This window comes from Lynx canadensis, chromosome C1 (genome assembly GCF_007474595.2).
Source record: "Lynx canadensis isolate LIC74 chromosome C1, mLynCan4.pri.v2, whole genome shotgun sequence".
Classification (NCBI taxonomy): Eukaryota; Metazoa; Chordata; class Mammalia; order Carnivora; family Felidae; genus Lynx; species Lynx canadensis.
Window position 1 is genome coordinate 194,723,288 of NC_044310.1, and position 17,986 is coordinate 194,741,273.

General features: G+C 33.0%; 1 protein-coding gene across 7 annotated transcripts in view; it reads right to left on the reverse strand.

Moving 5' to 3' along the window:
* KANSL1L (KAT8 regulatory NSL complex subunit 1 like) overlaps positions 1 to 17,986 on the reverse strand; it is a 131,643-nt gene that overhangs the window by 23,848 nt on the left and 89,809 nt on the right. For 4 of the 7 annotated variants that reach the window (XM_030327729.1, XM_030327726.1, XM_030327727.1 and 1 more), the window contains one exon: positions 490 to 636. The exons of the other annotated variants lie outside the window; for them this stretch is intronic. In XM_030327729.1, the coding sequence (XP_030183589.1) occupies positions 490 to 636 (147 nt within the window). The remainder of the gene's footprint in view (positions 1 to 489; positions 637 to 17,986) is intronic. 7 annotated transcript variants of the gene reach the window in all.

A 17,986-nucleotide genomic window follows, 5' to 3' on the forward strand; every position in this document is an offset into this window, starting at 1 on the left:
TGAATGAAAATTCTCAAATGCATGTATGCCTGAGACTATTTCACTGGGGAAAAAATAGTTCCTGTTAACATATGCTAAAATTTGTCATGCAGTGACTTCTGTTTACATTCCATTAGCCAAGACCTAGGTCACAGAGTCATACCTAGCTGCAAGAAAGGTTAAGAAATGCAGTCCTTCTGGGAGGTCAAGTAAATCGATGGGTTTATATAAAAAGATATAATATGTTTATACATGATTATAATAATGTGAGTTGTTTCCAAGATTTATTCTAATGATATGTGTATATTTACGGGAACAACTGCTGTTCTTTATCTTTACAGGATACACTGATACTTTGGACTCACTCTAGAATTATTTGTCCTTTTATGATGTACTTCAGAAAGATATAAAAAAATCTTTGAAATTACAAAGAAAAAAGGGTGCTAACCTCCCTTTTCCTTATATGGATAGAGCATTATGAACAAAAGGTGATAAAATCTGAATATTTACCATATAATTAGTTTTTTCTTGAATTTTTTCCAACTCCAGGGAACCCATTAGCCAATTTGAAACTATCCTAAATAATTTTGGAGACAAGTGAGGGGCATCTAGGAAAAGGTCTTTTTGTTCCCTGCAGAGAAAGTGAAGCCCGGGAGGCTGAAAAGAAATGGATGGAAAAATAAGAGAAAAACCAGGAGATTCTTGCCAATAAAAACTCAAATGTTTAGAGGGTATGATCGATAGTTCCATATGCTGCAGAAGATTCAAGCAAAACAAAGCCAAAAAGTATCCACTAAACTTCTTAGCTTTAATAATGAAAAATTTCATATACATAAAAATATATAATTTATAGGGAAGGCATAAAATAAAATATTAGAAGGACACCTATACTTACCATCCTATTTCAAGAAACAGAACAATACCAATTATGCCTTTTCCTCCTACTCCACCCTCATTAGCCTGCAGCAGATATTGCTATTTTCCTCCAATACCTCTGCTCTCTTTTTGTCTGTTGTAGAACTGCTGATTTTCAGCTAGGCACATTTCTCAAGCCTCTGTGGATCTAAAAAATTACTTAAATTCTAGCCAGAAGTCATGTGTGCAACTTCTGGGAAGTGACCTTTTAGGTCACTCATTTCCTCCATTCCTCCATGTTATACTTGAAACACAGCTGTGGTGCGGAGCTACCATAACCATGTAGATGAGGATAATACAAGATTAAGCAAAAGAGAAGCCTAGCTCCTAGATCACCATGTAGAATGTGGTTGTCATATCTAGGATATTTTCAATCTAAGACAAAGAAATAAACTTGTATCTTGTTTATGTCACTATGTAGGGTTTCTGACAAATGCAGCTGAACCTGTATCTTAACTAATACAATGTGCCTCTTTAACCACATTTTTCTATTATTCCAGGAGTAATTGCTATTCTGAATTTTGATTTTATTATTTCCTTTATAGTTTTTTCACATAAATACATGTAATTCTATATAACTTTTAAAATCTGGATCCTTTGGGACACCAGGGTGGCTCAGTTAGGCATCTGACTTCAATTCAGGTCATGATCTCATGGCTGGTGGGTTCGAGCCTCGAGTCGGCTCTGTGCTGACAGCTCTGTCTCTCAGCTCTCTCTGCCCCTCCCCCTCACCCACTCATCCTCGCTCTGGCGCTCTCTCTCTCTCAAAAATAAACATTAAAAATAAAAAAAGATGTACATAATAACCATTAAAAATAAATAAAATCTGCATGCTTTAAAATGTATATAGACAGAAAGTTAAGTGTACTTTCCTGCTGTATTCCCCAACATTATGTGCATACAATTCATCATTCTCTTCTGTTTATAAATATCTAGAATGTTTCTCGTTTTTTACTACTACGAACAATGCTAGTATGAATATCTTATTTGTCTCCTGGCGTATGGGTGTAAGAATTTCTCTAAGAGTATGTACACTGTTAGAAATGGATTTGCTGGGTTAAAGAAACACATGAATGCATACATTCAATTTCACTAAATGATATGTTGTATTACAAAGTAGTTGTAACCAAATTTACACTCCAACAAAGCAGATGCTGGTGTTCACTGCATCAGATTCATGCTAACATGCATACTGTCAGACTTTTTATTTTTGCTAATTTCAGAGCATACACATATTCTCTTATGGTTTAAACTTGCATTGCTCTGTTTACTATTTAAGTTGACCACCTTTTCATTCCTAAAATTGGTCATTCACTTTTCCTTCTTTTGAGAAATACATATTATGATGTTTTTTCTCTAAGAATGTCTTTTTCTTACTGATTTTTAAAGTTTTCTTTACACACTCTAGAAAGTTACAAATCCTTTGAAGGTTCTATCTATTGCTCCCTGTCTGAGCTTCTCTTTTCACTTTCTTTCTAGTGTCTTTTGATCAACAGATGTTAATTTAAATATTTCCTTTATATAGAGTCTGTACTTTATATCTCTATGAGGAAATCTTTCCCTACCCTGAAGTCAAAGATATTCTTCCACTTTGCTCCCCCTAGTTGTAAGGTTTTTTGCCTTTGTACTTAGATCTTTACTTGAAATTAATTCACATGATGTGAATCCAACCTTAATTTTTTCTTATATGGATCATCAATTTATCCGAACACCTTTTATTGAACATCCTTTCCCAATTGATCTACAATGCTACCTGTTATATACACCACATTCTATATGTGTGTGGTACTATTTCAGGATTTCTAATGTTGTACCATTTGTGTCTATGCTAAATAACCAATGTCTTAATTACTACATGTTTAAGTCTTGACATATGACAATGCAAATTTCTCCAATTTGTTCCTCAGGGGTATCTTGGCTACTATTGGCTTTCACTCTTCTGCATAAATTTTAAAAAATGCTTAACTTCCAGCAAAAAACTGCAGAGCTCTTCTACAGTGAATCTGTAAATCAACTGGGAGATTTTTTTTTTTTTGACATCATAATTAAAGGTCACCCAATCCATGACTATGACACACCTCTTCATTTACTTAGGTTCTCTTTAATTTCTTAAAAAAATTTAATGTTTATTTATTTTTGAGACAGAGAGAGAGCATGAACGAGGGAGACACAGAATCCGAAGCAGGTTCCAGGCTCTGAGCTGTCAGCACAGAGCCAGACGCGGGGCTTGAACCCATGGACCGTGAGATCATGACCTGAGCTGAAGCTGGATGCTCAACCGACTGAGCCACCCAGGCGCCCCTCTTTAATTTCTTTTAATAAAACTTTATAACTTTCTTCTCTAAAAAGTCTTTACATATTTTGCTAGGTGTACTTCTAGGTACTTGAATATTTTTTCAATTGTAAAAGGAATTTAAAAATACAATTGACTTTTATACTTTGAACATATCCCACAATTTGGCTAGACTTTCTTATTCTGATAATATATTTGTAGTTTCTTTTACTTTTCTATTATCCAAACATATTATTTACAAATAGTGACAGTTTAGTTTTTTTCACTCAATTGCAATATCTTTATTATTATTTAGAGGGTTCCAAACATGCTAGATGGGTTCATCAGTTCAGTGATGATTAGAAATGATCAGAGGAGATATTGTTTTGTTCCATATTATAAAAGAAATGCTTTTAATTTCTCAGAATTAAGAATGATATGGATTAAGAGTAATTGTGGGATTTTTCTAGGGGGGTATATTCTTTAACAGAATATATTCCGAGGTTGCCAAAAGTATTTTTTAAATATGTAATGTTGAATTTAATCATTTACTTTTTCTGAATCCATTGAAATAATTACACATGGGTTTTCTTTTTTAATTTAATAATGTGGTGAATTAATGATGTTAATAAAATTTTAAATGTAAAATCAACTTTGGATTATTCTTGAGTACACTTGCTGGGGCTTATCAAATTTTGTTCAAAGAATCAGAAATTGAATTTACTTTCTACACTGTATGTAGAAATTTATTGTATATGTATGTTTTAGATTTCATTGACTCCTATCTTGATTTCTTTGGGATTAATCAAATATTACATTTTCCCCCTCTATTAACTTAAATTTATATAATCTTTTACTTTTTAGTGGTTTCCCTAGAGATTATAATGTGCATTCTTAACTTTTTTGCTTTTAGAGAATAAGACAAATTGTTTTCTTACCATTTCCCGAAAACATTAGAACAGTTTAAATTCATTTACTTTCCTCTTTCTGTATTACTGTTATTTTAATTTTATATATATTCAAAACACTACAATATATTACTATTAAAATTTATATTACCCATATATTTACCCTTTCTGTTGTTCTTAGCTCTTTCCTACAATTCTGTACTTACAGAATTGTGTTTACAGGATCATGTGTCTTCTTCCTTTGCTATTATTATACTGTAAATTTGCTGACAAATTCTCTCAGCTTTTATTCTCAGTTTTTATTACGTGAAACTTTTGTATATCACCAGTTTCAAAGGATTTTTTGTGATTATAGAATTCTAGGCTGGTTTTCATTTTTTCTTTTAGTATTTTAAGGATGCCTTCAATTCACCTGGCTTCCATTATTTCTGATGAGTAGTTAAGTCTTATTGTTGCCCTGATTTAAAGATAATGTTTTTTTTTACCCTGACTTCTTTTAATATTTTCTCTGTGTCTTCATTTTAGCAGGCTGGCCATAATATGCCTTTATGTAATTTCTATATATTTTTCTTTTTGAGGTTCACAGAACTTCTGGAATCTACAGGATAAGGTCTTTTTTTAGTTTGAGAAATACTACTTCTGCCCTATGCCCTAACATATATGGGTAGATTTTTTTTCACTGTCACACACTTCTGGTTGTTTAATTCTTTCTTATCTCTGTGCTTCCCACCTTAGTATTTTATATTTAGTTTATTAATCCTGACTTCTCTAATTTGTATTCTAATTTGTAATTAAATTCATCTGGTGAGGTATTAAATTTCACATGTTGTATTTTTCAGTTTGAAATGTTCACTGAACATCTCTTTAAAAAAGAGTCTCTTTAAAAAAGTAGATTCCAATTATCTGGTGAAATAGTCTGTTTATTTTTTCTACTTGTTCTCTTTGTTTTAAAACATATGAATCACAGCCATTTTAAAGTTCTGGGCAGCTAAATCCAATATCAGAATCACCTGATAGTCTGATGCTATTGTCTGTTTTTCCTCTTGAAGACTAGTCATGGGGTCCCATCTTTTGTAATACCCAGTAATCTTTAACTGAATGCCAAATGGCTTTTTTTTTTTTAATCAAACGTCTCCACATGATGTAATCTTTCTGTACAGAGCGTTCTCTCTCCCTACTGCTAAGTAGATACAGTGCAGATTTCTTTCCTTTAATCTAATCTGAATGTGTCCTAAGTCTGGGTTTCAGTCCTAGTATGGTTCATAGATCTGATTTGTTTTTAGCCCTTCAAGGTTTTCATCTAAGTGTTTGATGTATTTTATAAAATTTCTCCTGATTATCCAGACTTTAAGAAAATTAAATCCTAAGAGTATACTTTAAGCCTCCTGCTCTGTGCATCTGCAGTATTCAGCAAATGTTGAGGAGAACAATGTCAAAATGGTTCTGAAGTAAAATCTGGCCATGTGATTTAGATCTCCCAAACACCACCAACAGCATCCTCCATAGCTATCATCTATGAGCATGTGCACCAAATTTGAAAATTCCTGCCAAAGCTCAGATGAAAGTGGTTGCACAAACCAGCTCCCCTAGGTGTTTCCTCCTCTGAAGACATACATATGTTAGACTTTCTCCTCTAACCTCTATATTTAATTAATCTCTTCTCACATTTTCTGATTCTTTTTACTCTACATGTTTCATTTTGTATAATTTCATTTAAATCTATTCCCCAACAACACAATTCTCTCTTCAGGTGTATCTATCCACTTAATCATATTCCTAATTACCTAAATTTATTTTTCTTAGATATATTAAACTTACTTGGTTTTACATTCCGTATATGGTAATTGCAACATCTGAAGTTTGCCAGTCTGGAAATGAGCTTACCTATTTTAAAACCCAATTTTTGTCTTTTTAAATAAATCACATCCAAAGCATAATTTCAGACTTTAACGATATAAAAGGCCTAATTTCTTGTTACGAATTTTATGCATATACTCTATTTTACATTTTTAATCAGAGCCTAAGGCAGACAAAGGCAAGCTCTTTGCATCTCTGTGCAGCAGAGTTAAGTTCTAGTTCACTCATTAACAGAGTGAGTAGCCTTTGAAGGCCCTTAGCGTTATGTAGGATCTCTAATATACCTTCCCATATCTCTTAGGTTCTAGGCGTCAGCTCCAGTCTATCACAAGACTATTGAACAAAAATTTCTCTCTCTCTCTCTCTCTCTCCTTTCTTTGTTTCATTTTTAATTCCGTGGCTTTCCATTTTTCTAATCAGATTAACCATGCATTATATAAAATATCCTTTACATTTTACATTCTAATATTTTCTACCTGGAGGCTTTCCCAAGAACTATTCCACCACATTCCTAGAACAATAAGTTCTGCATTAGATCTGGCAATTCAAAGGTGACTCTGACCTTTAAAACAATATTTCAATAAAATGCTTTTGTTGGTCACCATACTACAGTAGGGTGAAGAATGAAATAAGAAACCAGAGACGTTGCAGTGTTTCTCTAGGAACCCAACATTTGAAAGAGATAAATACAAATACTATCAAATTTATTGTGGAGGAAAGAGATTAAACAATAGCTAAATGAGATATGCTATTTAAAAATAAGTTTTGAAAGGAGAAGAGGTATTTCCATTTCTGTCCATGAATAAGTACAGCTACGGGACTTATATGAAACATTTATGTTTCATATAACACTTTTATGGACATCAAACAACTTGGACAATAGGCAGCAGATGACTGTTATACTTGAGAGACAAAAACAAATGAAGTGATCCTATAAATCTTGAAGCTTTTTGCATGAAGCTATGTTCCTCAGATTTCAGCACATGGAAGGGGGTCCAAGTAGAGCATGACAGTCTACCTGATTTGAAAAGATAGATATTAAAGTTTGGGGAGAAAAAGGTAGCCACAATTTGTAGAAGAGATTGCCCTAAGAGAGGAAGCTATGCAGAGAAAGGGCTCCAGAAATCCACATGGAGTCCTTTTCAATTGTTTGTCAAATAATAATCTACACATGTATATAATGAAGCAACAAAGGCGAGTCTAAGAACAATTAATTTGGTGGGGTGGGTGGGGGAGAGGAAGCAGGAAAAAAGAACAAACAACACATGGGAGAAATAAAAAGCAGCAAAATGGTAGATTTAAACCTAACTACATCATAATTACATTAAATATAAATGGTCTAAATACTCCAATTAAAAGGCACAAATTTTCATATTGGATGAAAACAACCTAAACATATACTATCTACAAAAAAACTGCTTTAAATTTAATGTCATAGATAAGTTACAATAAAAAATTATACTACCCAAGCATACTAATCATTAAATTAGTGTCAGTGAAAATAGATTTCAGGATGTGGGCAAACATATAAGAATAAAAGGGTCAAATCATAAAGACATAAAAATAAAATATCTATGTAGGTACTAAACAAACTTCAAAATATCTGAAGCAAAAGCTGAAATAACTAAAAGAGAAAGAGACAACTCCACCCTTATGACTGGATATTTGAACACAAGTGGGAAGAAAATCAGTAAGTAGATAAAAAAAATTGACCATTATTATCAACCAAATAAACCTAATAAACATTTATAGAAAACTCCATCAAAAAAAAAGAATATACACTCTTTTCAAGTGTGCATGTATTATTCCCCTAGACTATATGACAAGTTATTAAAAAAACCTCAATTTAAATTAAATTTAAATTAAAACAGGATGCTTTCTACATAAGACCATTCCTTCCAGATCAATAGACAGAGCTGACATACCTAATACATATAAACACATAGACTCAGGCAAAACATGAAGACAGAGAAATAGGTTTAAAATGGAAGAACAAGACAAAACTTCAGAAAAATAAGTAGATGAAATGGAGACAAACAATCATATCTGACAAAGATTTCAAAGTAATGGTCATAAAGATGCTCACCAACTCAAGAATGGATGAATACAGTGAGAATTTCCAGAAGAAGTTAAAAAAAATCAGACCCGAAGAACATAATAACTGAAATGAAAACTATACTAGAGTGAATAAACAAACAGATTAGCAGATGCAAAACAGATCAGCAACCTGGAAGAAAGGAAAGTGGAAATCATCTAAGCTGAACAGCAAAAAGAAAAAAAATAAAAAAAAAAGAAGATAATTTAAGGGACCTCTAAGACAACATTAAGCATACTAACATTTGAATTATATGAAGTCCAAAAGGAGGAGAGAGAAAAGGGCAGAAAAATCATCTGAAGAAATGGTAGCTAAATATGTCCTTAACTGAGAGAAGGAAACAGACATATAGACTCAAGAACCAAAGAGAGCCCCAAACAATATGAACTCAAAGAGTTCCACACCAAGACATGTAATTAAAATGGTAAATATTAAAGAAAAGGAGATCATCTAAAAAGCAACAACAGAAAATAACAGGTACATACAAGGAAATATCATGAGACCATTAGTGATTTTTCAGCAGAAAGTTTGCAGGCCAAAAGGGAGTGCCGTGCTATACTTACAATGCTTAAAGAAAAAAACAAAAACAAAAACAAAAACAAAAACATACAACCAAGAATACTTTATACAGCAAGACTATCATCCAGAATTGAAATACAGAGAACAAGAGAAGAAATGAACAGGAAAGAACTACAAAAACAACCAGAAAACAATTAATGAAATAGCAGTTAAGTTCAAGCTATCAATAATTATTTTAAATTGAAATGGACTGAATCTTCCAAGCAAAGACATAGATAGGGTAACTGGACAAATTAACAACAACAACAAAAATCCATCCATTACTGCCTAACCCAGACTCACTTTATACCTAAAGACACATATAGACTGAAAGTGAAGGGATGGAAAAAAAAAATATTCCATTCAAGTGAAGAGGAAAAGAAAGCTGGAGTGGCAATACTTAGACAAAATAGATTTTATTACTTATGTCAGACAACATAGATTTTAAAACAAAGACACTAAAGAGAGACAAAGAAGGGCATTACATAATGATAAAGAGATCAATCCAACAAAATGATATAAGACCTGTAAATATGGATGCATTCAACAAAGGAGCACCTAAATATATAAAGCAAATATAAATAGTAATTAAGGGGAAAATTGACAGTAATACAATAGCAGTGTAATACTATTCTTACATAGATGGACAGATCCTCTAAACAGAAAATCAATATGGAAACTGACCCAAATGGCACATTAGATCAGATGGACTATGTGTGTACACACACACACACACACACACACACACACAAAATACTGTCTTCAAAAACAGCAGAACACACATTCTTTTCAAGTACATATGGAACATTCTCCAGGACAGATCACATGTTATACCACAAAACAAATGTCAATAAATGTAAGAAGAATAAAATCCTATCAAGCATCTTTTCCAATGACAATGGTATGAAAATAGAAATCAATTACAAAAAACAAAAAAGGAAAAAACACAAACACATGCAGGCTAAACAACATTCTACTAAATAGCCAATGGGTCAACAAAGAAATCAAACAGAAAATGAAAAAACACCTTGAGACAAATGAAATGAAAACACAATGCTCTCAAATCACCAGGACGTAGCAAAAGCAGTTCCAAAAAGGAAGTTTACAGAGACACGGGGCTACTTCAAGAGAAAAGAAAAATTTCAAATAAATAATCTAACCTTATAACTAAAGGAATTAGAAAATAAAGACCAGAGTTAGTAGAACGAAATAAAGATCAGAGCAGCAATAAATTAATTAAATACAAAACAAAACAAAAAAAGCAAACAACAGAAAAGATGTATGAAACCAGGAGGTGATTCTTTGACAAGATAGAATTGATCAACTTTAGCTAGACTCATCAAGAAGAGAGAGGACTCGAAATCAGAAATGGAAGAGAAATTACAACTAACACTAGAGAAACACAAAGGACTGTAAGAGACTACTACAAACAATTAGGCCAACAAACTGGATAACCTAGAAGAAATGAAAAAATTCCTAGAAACATACAATCTTCCCAGACTAATCAGAAAGAAATAGAAAATCTAAACAGATCAGTTATTACTAATGAAATTGAATCAGTAATCAAGAAACTTCCAACAAACAAAAGTCCTGGACCAGACAACTTCACAGGTAAATTCTACCAAACATTTAAAGAGTTAATATCTATCCTTCTCAAACTATTTCAAAAAATTGAAGAGAAAGGGATGCCTTCAAATTTACTCTATGAGGCCAGCATTACCCTGATACCAAAACCAGACAAAGACACTACAAAAACATTGCAGGCCAATATCCCTGATGAACACAGATACAAAAGTCTCAACAAAATAGTAGCAAACCAAATTCAACAATACATCAAAAGGATCATTAATCATGATCAAGTAGGATTTATATCAGGGATAAAAGGGTGGTTCAACATTCACAAATCAATGTAATATACCACATTAACAAAATTAAAGATAAAAATCCTTGTGGATCAGTTGGTTAAGTGTACAACTCTTGATTTCAGCTCAGGTCATGATTTCATGATTTGTGACTTTGAACCCCATGCCAGGCTCAAGACTGACAGCATGGAGCCTGCTTGGGATTCTCTCTCAAAATAAATAAACTTAAAAAAAAAATCATATGGGGTGCCTTGGTGGCTCAGTCAGTTAAGTGTCCGACTCTTGGTTTTGGCTAAGGTCATGATCTCACAGTTTTGTGAGTTCAAGCCCTGTGTTGGGCTCTGTGTTGGCAGCATGGAGCCTGCTTAGGATTCTCTCTCTCTGCTTGTTCTCTACTTGCGCTATCTCTGTCTCTCTCAAAATAAAGTTAAAAAAAAATTTAAATCATATGATCACCTCAATAGATGAAGAAAAAGCCTCTGACACAATTCAGCATCTATTTATTATAAAAATACTCAACAAAGTAGGTACAGAAGGAACATATCTCAGCATAATAAAGAGCACATACGACAAACGACAGCAAACATCATACTCTGCCATGAAAAGCTAAAGCTTTTCCTCTAAGATCAGGAACAAGACAAGAATGACCACTGTTACTATTTTTATTCAAGATAGTATTGGAATCCTAGCCACAGCCATCAGACAAGAACAAGAAATAAAAGACATCCAAATTGGTAACAAGTCAAACTACTCCTATTCTGCCATTATGTTCGTGACATACTGTATATAGAAAACTGTAAAGATTCCATAAAAAAAAAACAAAATTAGAATAAACTCAGTAAATTGTAGAATACAAAATTAATACACAGAAATCTGTTGTGTTTCTAAACATTAATAATGAACTAATCAGAAAGATAAATTAAGAACAATCCCATTTACAACGCCCTCAGAAGAATCAACTACCTGGGACGCCTGGGTGGCTGTGCTGACAGCTCAGAGCCTGGAGCCTGCTTCAGATTCTGTGTCTCCCTCTCTCTCTGCCCTTCCCTGGTCTCTCTGTCTCTCTCAAAAATAAATCATACATTAAAAAAAAAATGAGTAAATTACATAAGAATAAATTTAACTAAAGACGTGAAAGACCTGTACTCTGAAAACTGTAAATCATCAATGAATGACACTGAAGACAATGCAAATAAATACAAAGATATACCATCCTCATAGATGGAAGAATTACTATTTTAAAATGTCCATACGACTCAAAGTAATCTACAGACTCAATGCAATCCCTATCAAAATACCAATATCAGCTTTTTTTTTTTTTTTTTTACAGAACTGGAATAATCCTAAAATTTGTATGGAGACACAAACAGCCAAAGTAATCATGAGAAAGAAGAACAAAGCTGTAGTAATCAGAACAGCATAGTACTGGCACACACACAAAAAATACATATAGATAAATGGAACAGAATAGAGGGCCCAAACCACATTTATATGACCAACTAACCTATGACAAAGGAAACAAGAATATACAGTGTAGAAAAGATAGTCTCTTCAATAAATGATGTTGGGAAAATTGAATAAGTCATGCAAAAGAATGAAACAGCCATTTTCTTTTACCATATGTAAAAGTAAACTCAAAATAGGTTAAAGACTTATGTGTAAAATCTGAAACCATAAAGCACCTAAAGGAAAACATAGACAACAAACTCTTGGACATTGGTTTAGCAATTTTTTTTTTTTTTTGATCTGTCTCTTCAGGCAAGGGCAACAAAGCACAAATAAACACGTAGGACTACATCAAACTAAAAAGCTTTGGCATAGCAAAGAAAGCCAACAAAATAGAAAGGCAATCTATTGAATGGGAGAAAATATTTGCAAGCAATATATTTGATAAGGGGTTAATATTTAAAATATATAAAGAACTCACACAACTTAACACCAAAAAAATTATTCTGATAAATGGGTAGAGAACCCAAACAGATGTTTTTCCAAAGACAACACACAGATGGCCAACAGATACATGAAAAAGGTGTTCAACATCAATCATCATCAGGGAAATGCAAATCAAAACCAAAATGAGATATCAACTCATATCAATTAGAATGGCTTGTACAAAAAAGACAGTACACACAGGATGTGGAGAAAAGGAAACCCTCATGTGCTGTGAATGTCAATTGGTGCAGGTATTATGGAAAACAGAACAGAGGTTCCTAAAAAATTAAAAACGGAAATACTATACAACCCAGCAATTCCACGTTTGGGTATTTATCCGAAGGAAACAAAAACACTAATTTGAAAAGATATCCACCGGCATGGCTCATTACAGCTTTGTTTACAACATATGGACATTGTTTACAATATGTGGACAACATGTAAACATTGTTTTCAGCATATGTTTACAACATATGGATGTAATCTAAGCATACATCAATAGATAAATGGATAAGATGTTGTACACACACACACACACGCACACACAGAAATATTACTTAGCCATAAAAAAGAAAAAAAATCTTGCCATTTGTAAGAGCATGGATGGACCTAGAGGGTATTACGCTAAGTGAAATTAAGTCAGACAGAGGAAAACATATACAATATGATTTCACTTATATATGGAATCCAAAAAACAAAACAAATGAACATTAATACAGAGAACAAACTGGTGGTTGCCAGAGGAGAGAGGGGCTAGAGAAAGAGTGAAATAGTTGAAGAGTATTAAAAGGAACAAACTTTAAGTTATAAAATAAATGTCATGAGGACATGAAGTACAGCATGGGAAATATAAATAATATTGTAATAACTTTGTATGGTGACAGATGACAACTAGATTTTCTGTGGTGATCATTTTGTAATGTATATAAAATGACTAATTAATACTGTATGTTAACTATATCTCAGTAAAAAGTAATTAATTAATAGGAAAAAAATCCAATTGCCTTTTCGGCAGAACTGAAAAAGTCAACCTTCAAATTCATATGGAAATGCAAGGGGTCCTGAATAACCAAAACAATATTGAAAAAAAAAAGAATGAAGTTGCAGGACTCACATTTCTTGATTTCAAAACTTAGTATAAATCAACATTAATCGAAACATTGTGGTACTGGTATACAGACAGACATATAGACAAATGGAATAGAGCTGAGAGTATTAACTAAATCCATACTCCTATGGCCAAATGATTTTCAACAGGGGTGTCAGGACTATTCAATGGGGGAAAAAAGAGTCTTATCAACAAATGATACTAAGACATCTGGATATCCACAATTAGGAAGCAAAAGACTGAAGCGGGACACCTATCTAATACCATATACAAAATTTAACTCAAAATGGATCAATGACCTAAATATAAGAGCTTAAAACCATAAATATCTTAGAAGAACATACAGAGGTAAATCTTCATTACCTTGGGTTAGGCAATGGAGTCTTAGATTAAAAAAAAAGGCACAAAGAACAAAATAGACAATAAATAAATTGGACTTGATTGAAATTAAAAAGTTTGTGCATCAAAAGACAATGTCAAGAAAACAAAAAGAGAAACCAAAAATTGGAGAAAATATGGGAAAATATATCAAATCATATATTTGATAAGGGTCTAGCATCCGGAACATATAAAGGACTCTTATGCCTCAACAATAAATAAAAAGACAACACAATTAAAACAGGGGCAAAAAACAGAGTTTTCACCAAAGAAGATCTACAAATGGCCAACAAGCACATGAAAATATCCTCAGCACCATTAATCATTAGGGAAATGCAAATCAAAACCACATCACACTCATTAGGATGTGTGTACTAAAAAAAAAAAAAATGTTGTGGAGAAATAACAAGTGTAGAAGATTTAGGAACCTCATACATTGTTGGTGGGAATGTTCAGTTGCTGCAGAAAACAGTTTGGTGGTTCCTCAAAAAGTTAACACAGTTACCATATGACCTTAAAATTCTATTACTAGGTATATCCCTCAAAAACTGAAAACACACAAACAAGCACATATACATACATATTCATAACAGCACTATTCACAATAGCCAGAAGGTGCAAACAACCCAAAGTCCATTATTGGATGAAATGATTAACAAATTGTGGTGTATACATACAATGAAATATTCAGTCATTAAAGAATCAAGTACCAATTCTACAATCTAGATGAGCCTCAAAAACATTATGCTAATGGAAAAAAGGCACAAAAGGTCACGTGGTGTATGATTACATTTATAGGAAATATTCAGAATAGATAAATCCATAAAGAAACTGGTGGCTGCCAGGAGCTGGGGATTTGGGGTAATGGGGAAAAACTGGTTAATGAATAAGGGGTTTTAGTTTGGAATGATGAAAATATTTTGAAACTAGACACAGTTAGTGATTGCACGACACTGAACATGTACTAAAGGCCATTGAATCATTCACTTCAAAATGGTTAATTGAACGTAATGTGAATTTCACCTCAATAAATTATTTTTTTAAAGTTTATTTATTTTGAGAGAGACAGAGACTATGTGAGTTGGGGAAGGGCAGAGAGAGAGGGAGAGAAAGAGAGAAATCCAAGCAGGCTCCATGCTGCCAGTGCAGAGCCCCATGGGGTTTGAACTCTTGAAGTGGCGACATCATGACCTGAGCCAAAACCAAGAGTCAGATACTTAACTGACTGAGCCACCAGGTACCCCAATAAATTACTTTTTAATGCAAATTGATAGGTGATATGAAATAATGGATTGCTCCATTGATTGCAAAAGGCAACAGTGTAAATAATCCAAATATTCAGCAACAACAGACTGGCTAGATACATTACAATATCTCTCTACACTGGAATACCATAAAAAAGAATCAGGAAAGCTCTAAAAAAGCTGATATGAAAAAGTCTCTAAAATGTACTGTTTACTAGGGGGGAAAGGGAAGGTACTGAATAGTTAATATAACACATTACTATTCCTGTCAAAATGTGGGGGCTAATTATACCTATATATATTCACCTATATATGCATACAAATAGAATGAAAGACACAGTAGATGCTAGTAACACTGGTTACCTTGTTCGGAAGTAGGTAGGTATAAGCAGAATAGAAAGGCAGGAAGACTTCAATTCATACCTTTCCAAAATTTTCATCTTGAATCATATATACTACTTAAACAGTTACTTTTTTGAAAGTCTCTAGCAAGTTTAAAGCTTTTAAAATGATTAAATACAAAACAATTATCTAAAACTTAAGTATAAATGTAATAAGTAATTATAAAGTAATCACATGTAATCCTGAAACAGATCAAGCAATAGAACACCATCTGCACTCCAAAGGTCCTTATGTAGCTCTTAATCGTTAGCCCCTTCGTTTCACCAGAGGTAGTCACTATCCTAATTTATAACCTACTCACTTTTGTCTTTACACTTTTACTTTTTTTTTATGCAACCTTAAACAATATTGATTTAATTTTTACCTGCTTTTAACTCAATATAAATGGAATTCATCCATGATGTTGCATTTTTCTGAGTACATTGTGATAAAGAATTTCATTATATGAATATATCAAAATTATTCATCAATCCTATTATTGATAGATCACTGGATTGTTTACTGTTTGTAGATATCACAAATAGTGTTACTCTGAACACTATTATGTATGTCCTGTTGATGCCCAAAATCACTTTTCTAGGATATCTTTCTAGAAATGTATTCTTAAATTATAACTATGTTTATCTTCAACTTTACTACAAAATACCAAATGTTCTATCAAAGTGCTTGTATCAATTATTTTCCCATCAGCACTAAGAACTTCCATTGTTCTACATCCACACCAATACTTGATATTATTTTATTTAAAAAATGTTCCCAATCTAGTGGGTATAAAGGGTATCTCATTGTTTTAATCTTCATTAATTATCAGTGAAGTGGCTGTTTGTTTTTTTTTTAATATTTGTTAATGGGGAGAATTTCTTACGAAGTAGCATGTTCAAGTCTCGCACATTTTTAACTGTTGCCAATTTTTTTCTTTTAATAATTCTTCATAGTCTTTCTATGAGTTCTATGTTGGTTGTATGTGTGGCAAATATCTTTCTCACATGGTTGCTTGCATTTCACTCTGACTTTCCAATAGAAATCTTTCATTTTAGGGGTGCTTAGGTGGCTCAGCCAGTTAAGCGGCTGACTCTTGGTTTCAGCTCAGATCATGCTTTCATGGTTTTGTGGGTTCGAGCCCTGCATCAGGCTCTGTGCTGGCAGTATGGCACCTGCTTGGGATTCTCTGCCTCCCTGTCTCTCTATTCTTCCCCTACTTGCTCTGTCTCTCTCAAAATAAATAAATAAACTTAAAAAAATTGTTTAAATTTCATTTTAATGTAATTTTGCCACTTTATGGTGTATTAGGATATTTTCCTACTTTGAAATTCATACATCCCATAGTTTCTAAAATGCTTTTTAATGTTTTCTTTTATATTTAATTCTATAACCCACCTGTATATTATTGTACATAGTAAGGGATAGAAATCCAATTGCATTTCCCCCCATTTGAATAACCAATTTTCCCAGCAATGTTAACTTAAAATATAACTCCTTCCTCACTGCTCTCCAGTATCTCCTGTCTTAAATCAAGTGCCCATATACATTGAGTCTTTCTCTGAGCTATTTGTCTAGCCTTGTACCTCTGTACCAACATAGCACAATGTCTTAATTCCCAGAGCTTTACAATACTATTTAGTATCTGGCAGAACAAGTCCTCTCGCTGTGTTTTTGTTTGTTTGTTTTTAATGTTTATTTTTGAGAGAGAGAGAGAGAGAGAGCACACACAAGCAAGGGAGGGGCAGAGAAAGAGGGAGACAGGGGATCCAAGCGGGCTCTGTGCTGTCAGGGCAGAGCCCAACGTGGGGCTTGAACCCACAAACTGTGAGATCATTGACCTGAGCCAAAGTCAGACGCTTAACCCAGGTGCTCCACCATATAAATTGAATCTGTCAAGTTTCAAAACACACAAAAACAAAAAAGCAAAAAGCAAATACTTAAACCACCTTTTGAGATTTTGATAGGCACTGTATTAAAGCTATGAGTCAATGTGGAAAGAATGGACTTCTTTGCAATAAGACAGTATTCCTATTTATGAAAGTGTTTTTCCATTTAGATGTTCTTTAATATCTCTCAACAAAATTTTGTAAATTTTTCCATAATGGATTTGTACATCTTTAGCTAGATACATTACAAAGCACTTAATTTTTGAAAACTGCTGTGAATGGTATCTTTAAAAACTAATTTTATTTTGCTGGAAAGTAAGTTTATAAACTGATTATTAATTCAAATAGCTCATCTTTTGGATTTTCTATAAACTGTCTACAAATGACTTTTAATTCTTTCATTCTAAGTTTTTTTTTAATTTCTCATTGTTTGTCCAACTGTGTTGGATGATCCTTGTGGTAAAAGGCAAAATAAAACTGGCACTAGCAAGCATCCTGTGTCTTTCCCAATCTCAAAGGCAAAGTCTTCAGTGTTCACCATTAACTATAATGTTTAATATGTACTTTTTTAGATAAGTTTTTTTTTATTATTAAAAATTTTTTTTTAA